The sequence below is a fragment of the Giraffa tippelskirchi genome, chromosome 4 (genome assembly GCF_054371585.1).
Source record: "Giraffa tippelskirchi isolate mGirTip1 chromosome 4, T2T-mGirTip1v1.2.pri, whole genome shotgun sequence".
Taxonomy (NCBI): domain Eukaryota; kingdom Metazoa; phylum Chordata; class Mammalia; order Artiodactyla; family Giraffidae; genus Giraffa; species Giraffa tippelskirchi.
Genome location: NC_137278.1, coordinates 204859353 through 204878099, shown reverse-complemented (window position 1 = coordinate 204878099; position 18747 = coordinate 204859353). Strand labels below are relative to the sequence as shown.

The following is an 18747-nucleotide window of genomic DNA, read 5'->3' as shown; positions in this document are numbered from 1 at the left end:
CCTTTGACAACCGCTATTTTCTGTCTCTATGGATTTGTCTATTATAGAGATTTCATATAAATGAAATTACACAATATGTGGTCTTTGGAGACTTGAAACTTTTTTCTTAGTATTCCTCCAATTATTGTGAAATTAATTACTTCTAAGTCTCAAGTCCAACTTGTTCTTTCCCTATTCCCTTGCTTACGATGTGCCCCTTTTCTAAAATTTCTTCTCCTTCCAAAGCAATTCCACTCCAAGACTTGAAGCTCAAGATGTTTGCTTTTAGACTCTCCTCATTCAAAACACTTTGTTAATTAACTCTAATCATGCTTTTTGGTCCTTTGACCTACTTTTTAAAAAATTAACTATTTCTTTTCCATATACACATCCTATAGTTGTGTATAAATGTAATCACACCATACTCTCCCCCCCATTTCTTCATTATTTGAGCCCTCATTCCCCTTTCCTCCTTCTACCCACATTAGAACCACCTCCGTGGTTTGTATTCTAGTAAGTAAACTTCCCCTTTATGGATCACAGCCTTGTCATAGGGGAAGGAGCTTGCATAACTCAATGAAGCTATGAGCCCTGCTGTGCAGGGCTACCCAAGATAGACGGTCATAATGAAGAGCTCTGACAAAACGTGGTTTATTGGAGAAGGGACTGGCAAGTCACTCCAGTATTCTTGCTGTGAGAACCCCATGAACAGTATGAAAAGGCTTTTTAAAAAGATACGACACTGGAAGATGAGCCCCCCAGGTTGGAAGGTGTCAAAGATGCTACTGGAGAAGAGCGGAGGCAATTACGGACATGAATCTGTAACAAACTCCGGGAGATAGTGAAGGACAGAGCCTGGCCTGCTACAGTCCAGGGGATCACAAGAGTCGGACATGACTTAGTAACTAAACAACAACAACAGCAACAGGACTCAGTGACTGAACAACATCATATCCTTTCCTATTTTTCTCATTATTGATATAAACACATACACATTACCTGCATTTAGGGTTTTATGAGTCCCTAGTGTTTTACAAAAATGGGACACCACACAGTCTTTTCTTCACATTGCTTTTCTAACACAACAATACCTCATAGAAATCCCTTCCACCAACTCAGCTGGCATAACTTCAACTCATTCTGCTTGATGTCTCCATATTATTTCTTGGGGCACTGTATCATAATTTCCTGATTAACTTCCCTACTGGTGGGCATTCATATAACTTTCTGCTTTCTGCTACAATAATAAATATCTTTATACTTATATCCATAGGGTGCCTTCATCCCCTATGTACACTGGTGCTTTTATTCCTGTGGGATAGTCCCAGGAGAGAAATTGGTGGATCCAAGTTCTTCGAGTTTTCTTAGTGCTCATGTCCAGTACATGCAGCTCAGTTGTTTCTGATTACTTGGGAAGTGTCTAGTTGTTTTGCCTGTAGCTGTATCCCATTAATAATTAACTTTTATTTACCTACAATAGAAACATTGACATTTTTATTAATATTAATGAAACAGATAAATGAGGGGCCTTGTGACAATTTGAATCGGCAAAGCAACAGAGCTGGTCCTAGAGGAGCTCCCGACACATTTCCTTCTCTCAGGGTTAAGTTGGCTAAAAGCACCCTAGGACTAAATACTGAACTTTGTACAAGAGCCTAAGAATAGCTTAACTATTTATCTCCCTGATAATTACTCATGTTAAGTCTGCTACTGTTACTCAATATTGGAAATTTCCTAGTTTACCACAACCAGCAGATCAGTTCAGTTCAGTCGCTCAGTCGTGTCCGACTCTTTGCGACCCCATGAATTGCAGCACGCCAGGCCTCTCTGTCCATCACCAACTCCCGGAGTTTACCCAAACCTATGTTCATCGAGTCGGTGATGCCATCCAACCATCTCATCCTCTGTCGTCCCCTTCTCCTCCCGCCCCCAATCCTACCCAGCATTAGGGTCTTTTCCAATGAGTCAACCCTTCGCATGAGGTGGCCAAAGTATTGGAGTTTCAGCTTCAACATCAGACCTTCCAATGAACACCCAGGATTGATCTCTTTTAGGGTGGATTGATTGGATCTTCTTGCAGTCCAAGGGACTCTCAAGAGTCTTCTCCAACACCACAGTTCAAAAGCATCAATTCTGCGGGGCTCAGCTTTCTTCACCGTCCAACTCTCACATCCATACGTGACCACTGGAAAAACCATAGCCTTGACTAGACAGACTTTTGTTGGCAAAGTAATGTCTCTGCTTTTAAATATACTATCTAGGTTGGCCATAACCTTCCTTCCAAGGAGTAAGTGTCTTTTAATTTCATGGCTGCAGTTACCATCAGCAGTGATTCTGGAGCCCAAAAAAATAAAGTCTGACACTATTTCCACTGTTTCCCCATCTATTTCCCATGAAGTGATGGGACCAGATGCCATGATCTTAGTTTTCTGAACGTTGAGCTTTAAGCCAACTTTTTCACTCTCCTCCTTCACCTTCATCAAGAGGCTCTTTAGTTCTTCTTCACTCTCTGCCATAAGGGTGGTGTCATCCGCATATCTGAGGTTATTGATATTTCTCCCGGCAATCTTGATTCCAGCTTGTGTTTCTTCCAGCCCAGCGTTTCTCATGATGTACTCTGCATATAAGTTACATAAGCAGGGTGACAATATACAGCCTTGACGTACTCCTTTTCCTATTTGGAACCAGTCTGTTGTTCCATGTCCAGTTCTAACTGTTGCTTGCTGAACTGCATACAGGTTTCTCAAGAGACAGGTCAGATGGTCTGGTATTCCCATCTCTTTCAGAATTTTCCATAGTTTATTGTGATCCACACAGTCAAAGGCTTTGGCATAGTCAATAAAGCAGAAATAGATGTTTTTCTGGAACTCTCTTGCTTTTTCGATGATCCAGCAGATATTGGCAATTTGATCTCTGGTTCCTCTGCCTTTTCTAAAACCAGCTTGAACATCTGGAAGTTCACGGTTCACGTATTGCTGAAGCCTGGCTTGGAGAATTTTGAGCATTACTTTACTAGCATGTGAGATGAGTGCAATTGTGCGGTAGTTTGAGCATTCTTTGGCATTGCCTTTCTTTGGGATTGGAACGAAAACTGACCTTTTCCAGTCCTGTGGCCACTGCTGAGTTTTCCAAATTTGCTGGCATATTGAGTGCAGCACTTTCACAGCATCACCTTTGAGGATTTGAAATAGCTCAACTGGAATTCCATCACCTCCACTAGCTTTGTTCGTAGTGATGCTTTCTAAGGCCCACTTGACTTCACATTCCAGGATGTCTGGCTCTAGGTGAGTGATCACGCCATCGTGATTATCTGGGTTGTGAAGATCTTTTTTGTAGAGTTCTTCCGTGTATTCTTGCCATCTCTTCTTAATATCTTCTGCTTCTGTTAGGTCCATACCATTTCTGTCCTTTATCGAGCCTATCTTTGCATGAAATGTTTCTTTGGTATCTCTAATTTTCTTGAAGAGATCTCTAGTCTTTCCCAATCTGTTGTTTTCCTCTATTTCTTTGCACTGATCGCTGAGGAAGGCTTTCTTATCTCTCCTTGCTATTCTTTGGAACTCTGCATTCAGATGGGAATGTCTTTCCTTTTCTCCTTTGCTTTTTGCTTCGCTTCTCTTCCCAGCTATCTGTAAGGCCTCCTCAGACAGCCATTTTGCTTTTTTGCATTTCTTTTCCATGGGGATTGTCTTGATCCCTGTCTCCTGTACAATGTCACGAACCTCTGTCCATAGTTCGTCAGGCATTCTGTCTATCAGGTCTAGTCCCTTAAATCTATTTGTCACTTCCACTGTATACTCATAAGGGATTTGATCTAGGTCATACCTGAATGGTCTAGTGGTTTTCCCTACTTTCTTCAATTTAAGTCTGAATTTGGCAATAAGCAGTTCACGATCTGAGCCACAGTCTGCTCCTGGTCTTGTTTTTGCTGACTGTATAGAGCTTCTCCATCTTTGGCTGCAAAGAATATAATCAATCTGATTTCAGTGTTGACCATCTGGTGATGTCCACGTGTAGAGTCTTCTCTTGTGTTGTTGGAATAGGGTGTTTGCTATTACCAGTGCGTTCTCGTGGCAAAACTCTATTAGCCTTTGCCCTGTTTCATTCTGTACTCCAAGGCCAAACTTGCCTGTTACACCAGGTGTTTCTTGACTTCCTACTTTTGCATTCCAGTCCCCTATAATGAAAAGGACATCTTTTTTGGGTGTTAGTTCTAGGAGGTCTTGTAGGTCTTCATAGAACCGTTCAACTTCAGCTTCTTCAGCATTACTGGTCGGGGCACAGACTTGGATTACCGTGATATTGAATGGTTTGCCTTGGAAACGAACAGAGATCATTCTGTCGTTTTTGAGATTGCATCCAAGTACTGCATTTCGGACTCTTTTGTTGACCATGATGGCTACTCCATTTCTTCTAAGGGATTCTTGCCCACAGTAGTAGATATAATGGTCATCTGAGTTAAATTCACCCATTCCAGTCCATCTTAGTTTGCTGATTCCTAGAATGTCGACGTTCACTCTTGCCATCTCCTGTTTGACCACTTCCAGTTTGCCTTGATTCATGGACCTAACATTCCAGGTTCCTATGCAATATTGCTCTTTACAGCATCGGACTCTGCGTCTATCACCAGTCACATCCACAGTTGGGTATTGTTTTTGCTTTGGCTCCATCCCATCATTCTTTCTGGAGTTATTTCTCCACTGATCTCCATTAGTATATTGGGCATCTACTGACCTGGGGAGTTCATCTTTCAGTGTCCTATCCTTTTGCCTTTTCGTACTGTACTCTTTTCTAAAAGCAGAGGCTGGTTATAACAAAGTGAATTATCCAACTTTTCCTTTTTTTTGTTTTACTTTTGTCCCTTTCCTGTCCTTCGCTTTTGGTTATTTCACAGCCTTAGTCCATGTAATAAAACTAAACTTAAAAAATCAATTCATTTTGTGTTTTTAAAAAAAATCTTGAAAGAAAACTCACACTATTAATGATCTTAATTAATGAATGTGTTATCTCATTTTCATTAATAACAAAGCATACACATAATGTATTAGGAAGTAACTTCTGAAAAAAGATAAAAATTATTTAAAAATCAAAGCAGGATTGCAAAACCATCTTTCACATCCTTCAAGCATTCAACATTGCTGAATGTAATTTCATACAAATGACTATATGAGAAATATTTAAAACACTGGCTACATTTCCCCAAGCTTACTAACTATAAACACTATAGAGTGACTATTAACTAAATGCTCCTTATCTGAAATTTCAAGGCACTCTTGGTCACAATAGAAAAATTATCCAAGGAAAAACATACCTTTTATTATCAATTGAAGGAGGGGGTAAAAGTGTGATAAAGCAATGAACTTTAACCCTAGAGGTAAACCTGACAGTTATTATGGCCTTTGATCATAGAACTAACCATTATAGTCAATGTAGCCTGAATTTCTTCAGATAAAATTGTATCTGAATAGACTTTATGGGTAACTTCATCAAACTGTAAGGTATTAAAAGGCACAGTCAGTATTTTATCACGTGAAGTCAATTAAGGATAGAGGGGGGGCCACTCGAACAAGCTTATTTAGCCAATCAAATGCCTAGATGTCACAATCTGGACTCTGTAAACAGCAAAGTCTAATAATCAATCTTGAGAGCTGGCTGCCAAGAAGAAAAGCTCTTCCAGGATATCGAGAACTGGGCCTCTGAAGACAGCAAGAAAAATGTTCTTCGTATTTTATTAGCCAGGCAGAAAACCCAGAGAGGAATGTTTTATGAAGACTGAATATGGATGGAAAGATGCAAGTATTTGCTACAGTCTAGGTATGTATTTTAATTATTTCCTGAAACTAACTAGGTTAGGATTTTTTTCTTTTCTGGCTGTGCCTTGTGGCATGTGGGTTCTTAGTTCCCCTACCAGGAATTGAGCCTGTGCCCCCTGCAGTGGAAGGGAGGAGTCTTAACCACTGGACTGCCAGGGAAGTCCCTAGGTTAGGATTTTAACATGGTCTGATTTGAAGAAGTATCCCTGAATTCTGTTTAATATTAGGTAGCTTTTATTGTGTAATAAGAAAGAAGTGCATAAAATAATCAATTATTATATAGTTGGAAAACGGGGATAAAGAAAAAGCTAACAAACGTTTCCTTTACAACATAAAACATAGACGTCTCTGAAAAAATGAAATGACCAAATAATTGAAAAAAATATCTAAATGGATTTTATTTGCATATACTGAGCAAAACAAGCCAGAGCAAAAGGGTTCATACTGTATGATTTCACTTACACAAAACTCAAGAACAGTTGAAACAATCATGCTGATAGAAACGAGACCAATGGTTAAGGATGGAGGTGGGACTGACTAGAAGGGTATGAGAAGACCTTCTAGGGTGAGGGCAATGTTCTATATCTTGAATAGGGTATGAGTTATATTGTTGTATGTAGGTACAGGGACAATCATTATCCTTATATAAAAGTAATTGTTTACATGAAAGCCCCAAATTAACTGGCTTTCTTGCACAATGACAAGAATGAGTTTCAAGTGATTCAGGAGACTTTTATTATTCAGATCTTTAGAAGATTACCAATTCTTTCCTGGGGTAGATTCATGCTAATCTTTACCTCAGAGAATTTCTTGATATGGACGAGAAATATGCACAAAGGTGTTTCTGTAATATCTATAATAGTATAAAAATCTCACCCCACTGAAATAAATCTTGATCTTTTAGATATTATTAAAGTCAACCATGTTTAACAAAACTTAAAAAAAAAATACACCACTTGCTTAAGGCAGAACTACAACTAAACTATCACTAAACTAGAGATGATAACTGGTTTTGAAACTTTTAAGCGAAGAAGATTTGGGAATGATTCCGTATAATCCACTCTAGAACCTTTCTTTTCATCATTTTAAATATTACACTTGACAATAACTGTACAGTCTTAGCCATTATTTGATGATAAGAGACAAAAAAAAAAGTTCATGGTAAAGGCATTCCCTCAAATTCTGGGCCACACAGTTGTGTTCTGATTATGTCTCAGTGCATCTTGTCACTGCTGCAGTTGAAAGAAAACCAAGAAGTGGTTCTGCGTAGGTCAGACAAGTCATTCTGACAAGGCCAGCTCTTTGAATAACCCCTTTTTAAGCTCCAAACTATATTGCATATTCCAAAATTAATTTTGCTTAGGAGCATATAAATGTTAGAAATATAGGTTTTTGGAAATAATGCTTAATTAGGCACTAATTTTTCCTATCCTCTGGAACTGTTGATGAAGCTGCACACCTTGCAATGTCAAGGAACTATCTAAGTGTCTTTCCTGTACAGATACTATAAAAGTAGACTCATGGTTCATAATGGTATTTAGCTCAGAACGCCACTTGCTTTCCTTCATGGAATCCCCTTGCTTCCTGGTGATAGATAATAAGTAGAAGGCATGTTAATAATCAAGGAGGATGAACTGACATTTCTGTCTCTACAGACATGGTTCTTAACACAGAGACGGCAATGTCATAAAAAGAAGAAATAGTCTATAATGCTCAGACTTCTTTAAGCAAAGGACAAGTTTTAAAAATCACTGAAGAGGACTTGGGGGAGTGAATCTGACTCTCTATTTCCATCTAAAGCAGTAGTAAGCACAGCCAACACAGAACTCCTTTATCTCCCATGTCTTTCTGCTGATATCTTCCAAGTTACTGTTGCTTCAGAAAACGCATAGGTATGGCCAAAAGAAATCCAGGGAAATTCAAAATTCAGAAGGTGTTGATCCACTGATTGCACTTCTAAGAATTTGGGGGTTTTCTTTTTTTGCCACATGGCTTGTGGGATCTTAATTCCCCGACCAGGGACTCAACCTGGGCCACCGCAGTGAAAGTACTGAGTCCTAATCACTGGACTGCCTGGGAAGTCCCACTAAGAATTTATTTTAAGGAAGTAACTGATCAGTATACAGAGTATGTATACATGCACACACAATTCTATGTAAGAAATAAGTCTAGAAAAATAATGCACTAAAATCTCAATAGTTGCTTTCTATAAATGGTGGAATTATGAGTAATTTTTTTAAATTATACTAATCTGTATTCTATAATTTGCCTATAATATATATAGAACTTGTATAATAATTAGGAAAATGACTGAGATGTTTTCCAAAAGTTTAAAGTACTGGCAAGTATTGGGAAAACATGCCAAACACGAAATCTTTGGGAGCAAAATATATAATAGAAACAAAATTTTATATTTCAAACTAACAAACTGACTTTCAGTCTACAAAAGAGATTTTTAAAAAAGGATTGCATGTCTTTTAATTTTTCTTAATAATTGACTTTTCCTACACCCCACAATTATTTTAACACTTTGATAAGTTCTGCATCTCTACATGGTGGAAGATAAGTGATTAATACTTTGGAAACTGTGTATGTGATGGCTTCTTTCACAATGATAACTCTCTTTTAAAATTCCATCTACTTCTATCCCTTCTCACATACGCCAATCCTTACTGTCCAGGAAAATAAAGATTATGATGTGTATTCCTTTCCCCCCATAGTTTATATGAACATATAAACTTGTATGCGTATATTTATTCATACTCACTTTTTACATAGTTCCTATGCAAGTAACAGAAATAACAGTCTAGACACAGAGGCCATCACCCTGAGGATATGATTACTAGTTTCAAGGCCTGGAAAATGCAGCTCACCATGTAAAAGTATCTCACCACGAGAAATCAGTAATTTTCAAAGCTCGTAACACTTAATATCAAACTGAAGCTACAGGCAGGTTGACTATATAGAGAAATATTTAAATCAGCACCAACTGTACTGCTACAAAGCTTACCTTACAGCTTTGAAAAACTCTGATTTCTTGTGTGTTTCAGTGGTGAGCTGCATTTCCTGAGTCTCAGCCGACTTCCCAGCAGGAACTCTAGTCTGATGAAGAATCAGCAACAGGAAGCCCTCACTGAGAGACACACTGGTATCATTCACTGAGTGGAGATAGTGAAAGAGCAACATATTTCCAAAGGCAATTCAGATTGTATTAATAATCTAGGCTTACACAGTAAATACAGATTTAACTTCCCATGGCAGAAGCTTGGGAACACCTGACTGCATTTTCTATAAAGCATTTGGTTTCATCTTATCTACCTCTTTGGGATGATAGTCATTCATCATAGTTCATCCCTTAACTGTCTCTTTGAAAAAACAAAACAAAGAAACCTTAGGTATGAATTTGAACAATAGTAATGACATATCTTCTCGCAGCAACATTGGAATTTTAAAGTAGGAAAAAAAAAAAATCAGTGAGGTAAACCTTTACAAATTTATAAAAATTAGTGAAGTAAACTTTTACCAACTTTTTGCATCACCTTTATCATCGTTACCACCTCTCAAAGCCGGGACAATCACATCTGGAAATCTTGTGTAATCTCTATAGAAATATTTTTGTTAATACTGAAATGAGCATTTCATGCTTTCAAGAAAAATGTTTCCTAAAATGTCTTTAACACAGTTCACAATGAATCGATAGTCAGAACACAGTTCTAGAAATCATGTTTTAGAAAACATTTCTTTAAAAATATCTTGAAATACATATTTTTTTCACTGATACTTTTGAATTTTAGCCTAATCATATTTATTGCCCTAGATGGTGCTGTCTGAACAGTACTATTAGCCCTAGAGCTATTTAAATTTATATTAATTAAAAAATTCTACTGGATGGCATGGTTCTAGACAAAGTATCTGAAGAGAGAGACAGTCATTACAGTTCAAAGGCCTTACCTGGTCTGAGGAGGTGTGGGTGTGTAAAGGGGCTGGGCTGGCCTAAGTATCGGTTTGGAATCCTCCTCTCTGGGATGGGCTGCAGGGAGTATCTTCGCCGTGAACATGACAAGCATCCTGAAGGAGAAATAAGGACGATGAAATGGAACAGTGCATCTAGCTAGTCCTCACAGTATATACACATTTATCTGTCTCCTGCAGTAGGCTGCTTTAGAAAAATGCAAATTAGCATCTCCTTCAATATTTACATGGCCCTTCCTCTGAGCCAGCCAGAGCCTGTGTTGGGCCTCAGAGATATAGAAAAGATTATTTTTACCTTGAGTGACTTTAGTCTACTATTACATAATAGAGGCATATACACACACAGTATGATTAGCTTATGAATAAGGAGCTATGGGAACAGAAGAAATGAAACAAACAAAAGCAGGGGAAAGGTAGGAAGCATTTCATTGAAGTAGTGTTACGCTGTGCCCTAAAATTCAGAAAAAGTGAATGTTTTTACTGAGAATATGTGAAATCTGGGAAAATATGCACATACTATCTCATTTAATCTTAGAATGTTAGCGCTAGATGAAATAATGTATGAAAAATGCTTAATCACAGTTAGTACACAAGAAGCTAGTAAGCTTCAATACTAGTACTGAATACTAGAGTTCAATACTCTAGTATTCAACGAGATCTATTAAGTGTGTGTCTGGCACATGCTGGAAAAAACACGAGAATAACATAAGACTATCTGCCCTAGTCTTGAAAGAATATATAGTCTAGTGGATGTGAGACAGCAATACCACACGGTGAGCACAGTGGTGGATTCACACACAAGGTTTCTGAGAGCACAGAGACTAAAACAGTGCTGCAGGAGGCACAAGGACAAAGACGGGACACAGAGCTCTGGGGAAGAGAGCAGCACCAAAGGTGCTCACGGGGGGCTGCAGAAGCAGGTGACGCCTACTCTGAGCAGGAATTAGTCAAGTGAAAGCGACAAAGGGAGTGGAAGGTATCATGAAAGTGACATGAAAGGGAAGGCATAGAAGACACTGTGCTTACATGTGCGCGTGTGTGCTTGCTAAGGGAAGAGGGATGGAAAGAGTTTCAGGTCAGTGTTGCTGCTGGAGGGAGAGTAAAATATCAGCAAGGTAAGGATTAGACAACTAAAGGCTTTGTACACCAAACTAAGGAATTAGATTTTTAACTGTCACATGAGGTTGGCGTTATCGCTTTAAAAAAAAAAAAAAAAAAAAAAAACAAATAAGGAATTAGATTCTGAAGTAATTTGTGCAATGTTGGCTCATATGGTAAATAGTCTGCCTGCAATGCAGGAGACCTGGGTTCGATCCCCAGGTTGCGAAGATCCCCTGGAGAAGGGAATGGGAACCCACTCCAGTATTCTTGTCTGGAGAATTCCATGGACAGAGGGGCCTCACAGGCTATAGTCCATAGAGTCACAAAGAGTCAGACATGACTGAGTGACTAACACTTTCACTTTCTCCTGCAGTTCTTAGGAAGCTAGGATTTAAACTCAGTTTTAACTTCAAAATCTTTGCTCTTCCCCCCCACCCTGCCACTCAGTAAGTCCTCTCTGCCAAATTCCCAATGACACAATCAGTGCCATACAATCTCCTTGTGAACATACAATCACTCCAACAGCAAAACGCAAAAGTCTGGATCGAGTTAAAGGTTCTAGTAGGGATTATAAAGTAGGAATGACAGTGTATGTATTTAAATTTCACTGAATACTCTTCTTCCTATGATTGTTATTTTTAATCCCTATTCCATTTAAAAAGTTTGTCTCAGTGCACTAAAATGGTTTTATCACTGCAATATTTTGCATGGTAGCCCCCAAAAGATATGTCTATGCTGTAATCCCCAGACCCTGTGACTGTTAATTTAGAAGAAAGGTGTCTGCAGATGTAGAACTAGATTAAGGAACTTGAGATAAAAAGATCACCCTGCATTATCTGGGTCAGTCCTAAATCCAGTGACCTGTGTCTTTACAAGAGAAATGCAGAGGGAGAAGTGAGACAGAAGAGAAGGAAGCAATGTAACCATGGAGGCAGAAATAGGAGTGATGTGGCCACAAGCCAAGGAATACCTAGAGCCACCAGAAGCTGGAAGACGTCGAGGATGGAGTCCCTCCCTAGAGCCTTTGGAAGGAATGGAGCCCTGCTGACACATGATGTCAGGCTTCTGGTCTCCAGAACTGTGAGACAATACATTTCTACATTTTTTTTTTTAATGTATTTATTCTTAAAAATTTTGGTAGTGCTGGGTCTTCATTGCTGTGCGCGGGTTTTCTCCAGTTGCGGAGAGCGGGGGCTACTCTGTTGTGGTGCGTGAGCTTCTCGCTGGGTGGCTTCTCTTGGTGCGGAGCGCGGGCTCTAGGTGCACAGGCTTCAGTAGTTGTAGTGCTCAGGCTCAGCAGTTGTGGCACATGGGCTTAGCTGCTCCGTTGCATGTGGAATCTTCCTGGACCAGGGATCGAACCCATGTTCCCTGCACTGGCAGGAGGATTCTTACCCACTGGGCCACCAGGGAAAGCCCTCTACTGTTTTAAGCAGACATGTTCGTGTTAATTTGTTATGGTAGGCTCAGGAAACCAACACAATGACTTTCTAAGGTTGAAATAAGTATGTCAACTGCCTGAGTACTTTTTCAGAGTTCACAAATTCTTCATTTTTCCAAACCAAAACATGGAAGAACTGAGAAGTAAGTTATTAAAGCTCAGTAACCCAGAGGTCATATTATGCAAGGGGCACGCTGCGGCCATACTACAACAGGTCCCACTGGTTTATGGGGCACTGTTTGAGGCTTCTAGGAAAACATGGGAGAAACAGTCCAGAGAGTTAAGGATGGTCTGGTTTGACTCTGGGCTAGCTCCATTTAGAAGGTCTGGTCCCTACACCAAGCCCAGAATGACACCACAATGCAGCCCTCTGACATAAGCTTGTAAGTCTGCTTGCCACATAATCAGTATTCTAACGTCTCCTAGCAGTGGTCCAAGGTAACAACATTGTCCTCAATGTAAAATGTCTATTTACAGTCACTGCCTCTACCACCAGCACCAGCAGAGCCTGAGCTGAGAGGAAACCACGGTTCTCACTCCCTAGAGCAGCCCTTTCCAACCATCTGTTAAAAACATGGTGGATTACTACCAAGTTCTAGGATTGGAGAGACATGCTTCACCTGAGGATATTAAAAAGGCTTATCGAAAAGTGGCACTTAAATGGCACCCGGATAAAAATCCAGAAAACAAAGAAGCCGCCGAAAGAAAATTTAAAGAAGTAGCTGAGGCATATGAGGTATTATCACATGATGAAAAACGGGACATTTACGATAAATATGGTAAAGAAGGATTAAATGGTGGAGGTGGAAGTGATTTCGACGATTCTTCTGAATATGGCTTCACATTCTGCAATCCAGATGATGTCTTTAAAGAAATTTTTGGTGAAAGGGACCCATTTTCATTTCATTTCTTTGAAGACTCACTTGAAGACCTTTTAAATTGTTCAAGGAGCTCCTATGGAAGCAGAAACAGAGGTGCTAGATCCTTTTTCTCTACATCCAGTGAATACCCAGTTTTTGAGAGATTTTCTTCATATGATACAGGATATACACCATTTGGTTCACTGGGCCATGAGGGACTTTATTCATTTTCTTCCTCGGCATTTGATGATAGTGGGATGGACAATTACATTACTGTTACAACTTCAGGTAAGATTGTTAATGGCAGAAATACCAATACAAAAAGAATTATTGAGGATGACCAAGAAAGAGATGAACACAATGGTGAGTTGAAGTCCTTTCTTTCAACTGGCATGGCAGATGAAGAGGGCTTTGCTGAACAATGTAGTTGGAGAAGACAGTCGTCCAACAATTATTCACCAAAGTCCTGCAGCCCCCAACATGCAAACAATGATGAGCAGGGTACAACTTGGGTCACCAGCAACTGGAATCCCTCTATTTTCTCAGCAGGATTCAAAGAAGGTGGTAAGAGGAAAAAAAAGAAGCATAAAGAAGTACAGAAGAAGAAGTCAACTAAAAGGAATCGTTAAATTGATTCTTCAGACACATTATGTTCATATAACATTTGAACACAACTCTCTGTGTGATTCTGTTAATCAGTTTTGTAGATAATATTTGTTTAATACTACACTAAGATTATGTTTTTAATGTGCTTAGCAGGATTGTAGACATCTGATGAGTGGTTGTTTGGATGATATGTTAGAAAAAGATGAACTGTGGTAACAGTGATATTAAGACTTTAGAAAACAGCAAAGATTATTTCACTTTTTGTTTTTGAGATAAATGCTTATATGGGCTTCCCTCATAACTGAGTTGGTAAAGAATCCGCCTGCAATGCAAGAGTATCCGGTTCGATTCCTGGGTTGGGAAAATCCGCTGCAGAAGGGATAGGCTGCCCACTCCAGTATTCTTGGGTTTCCCTTATGGCTCAGCTGGTAAAGAATCTGCCTGCAATGCTTATATATTATATATATCATATAAATGCTTATATATTATGAAGCTTTTCTTTAGTCAAGTCTATAATCTATAATCATTCCTTTGATCTAATTAAAGGTACTTTACAGACTTCTGACATACATAAAGCATTAGCAACTAAAAATGTATTAAAACACACGGGTTCAGTCTACACAGTTATTGAGATGACTTTTTTCAATGATCACACAGCACTTCATACACAACTTAAGACATTATAAATTAAAAATGAAAGTATAAAAGCATTTTAAGTTAAAAATAGCTACACTTATATCTGGATGCCTATGTTCACAGCGCACTTATTCACAACAGCCAAGAGGTGGAGCCAATCCAAATGTCAATTGATGGATGGATGGATAAACAAAATATTTATACATACAGGCATACACAGAGGCTGAATAGAATTTTCAGCCTCAAAAAGTCACATGTGACAACATGGATGAATTTTGAGACATTATGATTCTACTGATATGAGGTATCTAAAGTCAAATTCATAGCAACAGAAAGTGGACATGTGGTTACCAGGGGCTGCAGGGAGGAGGAGAAAGCACTGTTAGTGGATACAGATTTAGATTTGCAAGATGAAAAAGTCCTGGAGATCTTTCCACAACTGTTTATTTAAAAATTATTAACATGGTAAATTTGATGTTACATGTATTTTACAAACTCTCTCCAAGTGGCCCAGACATGAGACTTATTAGAAAGACTTTTAACTGGCTACCAGGCTTCCCAGGTGGTGCTAGTGGTAAAGAACTCAGCTGCCAACGCAGGAAACCTAAGAGATGCAGGTTTGACCCCTGGGTGGGGAAGATCCCCTGGAAAAGGGCATGGCAACCCACTCCACTATTCTTGCCTGGAGAACCCTATGGACAGAGGAGCCTGGCGGGCTACAGTCAGTGGGGTCACAAAGAGTCAGACACGACTAAAGTGACAGCATGCATGAACATATTTTACCATATTTTTTTTCTTTTAAAGCCAGACTTATCCTGGATTCTTCAGAGCAATGTGGCTGTATCATGCATGGGTGGCCATCAGTGACTTATACCAGGAAACTTTCTAATTTTTTGAGTGTGTACACAGGATATAAAAATACAGTACTCTAAAATACCACCTTTAGCCATCACAACCTAGGCTTACGATGGAAGAAAAATAGATGAGTTTCACAGTTACAGATATATCAGATATTGAGCAACTGGTTTGAGCTCAATGTTTTTAATACATTTGCTTCCTTTAAATGAACTTAATTTCAACACAATTACTTCTTAGCTTCCTGTAATTATTTTATTTTCAAAATACACTGCTTTCATCCTATTATATTCTTTCACTTATTCAACAGTATTTTTTGAGTACCCACTATTTGTGAGGTAGTATCCTAGGTACCTGGGATACAATAATGAACAAACAAAAAACTCTTAGCTGTCAGAGCTGGAGAGAGACAATAAACAAATACTAAGTAAAATATGTTAGTCATAGGTGCAAGTAAAAAAAATCAGGGGAAGGACATAGAAGTTTCAGAGCACAAGCATTGAAATTTCAGCCAAGGTAGCCAGGGTGAAACGATGGTTACACTTGAGAAAACATCTCAATGAAATGAAGGAGTCAGCCATGTGGATATTTGGTCAAAGAGGATTCCAGGTAGCAGGAGTAGCAAGTCAAATGTCCCTAAAGCATGTTGTATAATGTGCGTGAGGAACATGGAGGAGATCCACGTGGCCCTTTCTGAGAGCAAGTAGATGAAGTATGAAAGGTAACAGAAGTCCACAGTATGCAATGACTTCCAGATCACAGTATCAGCTATGGTATAACATTTGGGACAGGAAGCCACTGGAGGCTCTGACCAGAAGAGTGACATAATCTGACACACTTAAACAGGCTTACTCTGGCAGCTCTAAGTAGGACTTGCCTAGCGGTCCAGTGGTTAAAACTTCACACTTCCACTGCAGGGAGCAGTTGGGGAACTAAGATCCGGTTGCAAAGAGTCAGATACAACTTGGCCACTTAACAATACTGTCTTTCTTGAGCTCCCATATCACTTGAGTCAAGACTCTAATCACCATCCTTTGCTATATTCTCATTTGTCTGCTGCTTCGCTATCATCTGACTAGACTGTAACTCCAGGCAAGTGGAGATTCGTCCAGAATGACTCCTAACTGAAAAGTTATTGAAGTTATTCTAGCTCAATTACAAGTTCCAAAAGGACTCTACTAAGCTATAGTAAGACCTAGCACAAGTATAACAGGAAAAGGACTATATGGCAATCACAAAACATTCCTGATTTGCTACTTGTGATACTGTGTTAGTTTCAGTTCCCTATCAGTAAAATATCTGCTCTAACTTACTGGATTTGTGAAGATCCAATGAGATCATTCATTCAGAAAGTCTATATATGTATGGTGGTGGTTTAGTCGCTAAGTCAACTGAGACCCCATGGACTGCAGCTCGCCAGGCTCCTCTGGCCATCGGATTTTCCAGGCAAGAATACCGGAGCGGGTTGCCATTTCCTTCTCCAGGGGATGTTCCTGACCTGGGGATTGAACCCAGGTCTCCTGAACTGCAGGCAGATTCTTCACCGACTGAGCTACCAGGGAATTCCCCTATATATGTATATTATGATGTTAATAGAAGAGGTAGTTAAATGTACTTATTCTACTGAGGCAAAATGAAGCATGATAAACACATTTTTCAAAGATCTTGGTGTGTATAACCCAGTAAACTAAAAACTTAAACTACAGTCACTCAGTAGTGTCCAACTCTTTGCGACCCCATTTACTATACAGTCCATGGAATTCTCCAGGCCAGAATACTAGAGTGGGTAGCCGTTTCCTTTTCCAGGGGTTCTTCCCACTCCAGGGATAGAACCCAGGTCTCCTGCATTGCAGGTGGATGCCTTACCAGCTGAGCCACCATGGAAACCCTGGTGTAATCCAGTACCTTGTCCTAAACCTTGATTAATCAGGTTCCACAGAAAGCCTCAACAAATACAAAAAAAGAAGAAAAGTCACAAGTAAAACAATGGTTCCAGCTCTAAACCATAAGGTATGGCCTTTGTGTTCAAGACTGACTAACAGCATAACCTACTCTCGATGGAGGGACAGATTTCTGCAGCCTAGGTATTAGAAGCAAAGAGCAAGTTCTGTGCACTGGACAATTATTACTTTTTATTTTTATATTTTAAAGTTAGGAGTAAGTCTTGATATAATTACCATCCCACTCTCAATAAATTCAAGTATAGCAACACAATAAATACATGCCAAGACACAGCTTTGGTGTCACAGACCACATGCTCTGGTGCACACATTGTTCACCTATCGCCCCCAAAAACTAAAATATGCCGCAATGGTAGATCTGCCTGAAAGGCAGACGATTCAGCTTTCACTGATCAAGTTTCATGTTCATTGCATTAATTACTCAAGACACAATACACTCTAAAAATATCACCCCCCCCTCATATTCCCAGAATAGTCTATCTTGCCTTTACAAGCAAAACTTTCAGACATAAAAAGCCTCAGGAGTATTTCCAAACATTACCTCTTCCAAGAGGAACTACTCAAAGGATTTGTATTATTAAACGTAACGTTTCATGTCCATTTCGTGAGAGCCAGCTCTTACGTCAACTATTTGAAAACACGAAAATACGATTTTAAGTTATCCTAAACTTATTAGGTTATCCTAACAAGAGCTACCTGATGAGAGACACCTTGTCACCAGAACAAGTGTGATAACTGACACAACTTTCTTGAGTCCGCATGACTTAGCCCCTCAGGGAAGACTGCACACACTTTCCTCTCTGCAGTCATTGCAACTCCCGGAATACCTCAACGGTAGAGAGAACACCGGGCCCACCCTTTCTCAGGGGCAGTAGGAGGAAGAGAAGAAATTCGAGGAGTGCACAGAGGGTTTGGGCGTGGAAGTCCCGGTAGAAGGGTCCGCCGAAGCAGGGGGTCGCCTAAGACCAACTTTGATCCCGCTTGGCGCGCCTCAGGTTTCGCAGAGCAAGCTCCAGAGGGAACACTATGGGAGGTTAAGTCTAACCTGAGAGGCTGCGGGCGCTTGCTACCGCGGGAACAAGCCTAGTCGCAGAGAGTAGCCAAGGCATAGCTGCCACGCACAGGCGTCAAGAAGAAAACGAGGAAAACTGCCGGGGAAGCGGTCGCCAGCAGGGCTGCGTCGCCAGGAAACCTGGCCAGGCGCCCCTCCCCTTCCGGCCGGCGCCGCTCGGCGGGCTTTCCTCCCACAGCGGCGCAGTATGTTTACGTCACGCCCCGAGCTGTGAGGGCCGCTCCGGCCGGGGGGCCATCTTGGTGGCGTCATGGCATCGTGTTCTATTTAATAGTCACTCTCAAGAGACTATTCTATTCTAAATGACTCCCTGCAGAGGCTAACAGCTTCCGCCTCCTTGAAAGTACCGGCTAGGAGGATGATCCCTCTGAAGCACCAGTTCTAGAGTTAATATAAGAATGAGTGTATGGAGAGGCAGGCAACAGCACGAACAGCCACGCTTCTAGAAGGT

At 40.1% G+C, this 18747-nt stretch overlaps 2 protein-coding genes across 16 annotated transcripts in view; one reads left to right on the top strand and one right to left on the bottom strand.

Moving 5' to 3' along the window:
* XPNPEP3 (X-prolyl aminopeptidase 3) overlaps positions 1-18437 on the bottom strand; it is a 48893-nt gene extending 30456 nt beyond the window's left edge. For 3 of the 13 annotated variants that reach the window (XM_081587594.1, XM_081587591.1, XM_081587596.1), the window contains exons 1-3: positions 18270-18437; positions 9744-9860; positions 8803-8925 (exon numbers count right to left, since the gene is read on the bottom strand). Coding sequence is in view for 4 of the 13 variants with exons in the window: in XM_081587584.1 (XP_081443710.1) it covers positions 9744-9860; positions 11836-11959 (241 nt within the window). In the remaining 9 variants the exon portion in view is untranslated. Of the gene's footprint in view, positions 1-8802; positions 8951-9743; positions 9861-11835; positions 12306-17920 lie in introns of those variants that run through there. The other 10 variants (XM_081587593.1, XM_081587587.1, XM_081587585.1 and 7 more) reach the window with 7 other exon arrangements.
* DNAJB7 (DnaJ heat shock protein family (Hsp40) member B7) lies at positions 10154-13840 on the top strand. 3 transcript variants are annotated; one of them, XM_081587607.1, is made up of 3 exons: positions 10154-10879; positions 12784-13529; positions 13716-13840. In XM_081587607.1, the coding sequence occupies exons 2-3, from the start codon at positions 12881-12883 to the stop codon at positions 13793-13795; spliced, it is 729 nt and encodes a 242-aa protein (XP_081443733.1). In that variant the 5' UTR covers positions 10154-10879; positions 12784-12880; the 3' UTR covers positions 13796-13840. The 3 variants fall into 3 exon arrangements, with proteins under 3 accessions (XP_081443733.1, XP_081443732.1, XP_081443734.1); XM_081587606.1 differs by having other exon boundaries at positions 12784-13840; XM_081587608.1 differs by lacking the exon at positions 10154-10879 and having other exon boundaries at positions 12753-13218; positions 13555-13840.
* Positions 18438-18747: the final 310 nt, after the last annotated feature.

Bases quoted from the DNA above. Each gene is read 5' to 3' on its own strand.
- DNAJB7 (XM_081587606.1), top strand. From the start codon at position 12,881: ATGGTGGATTACTACCAAGTTCTAGGATTGGAGAGACATGCTTCACCT.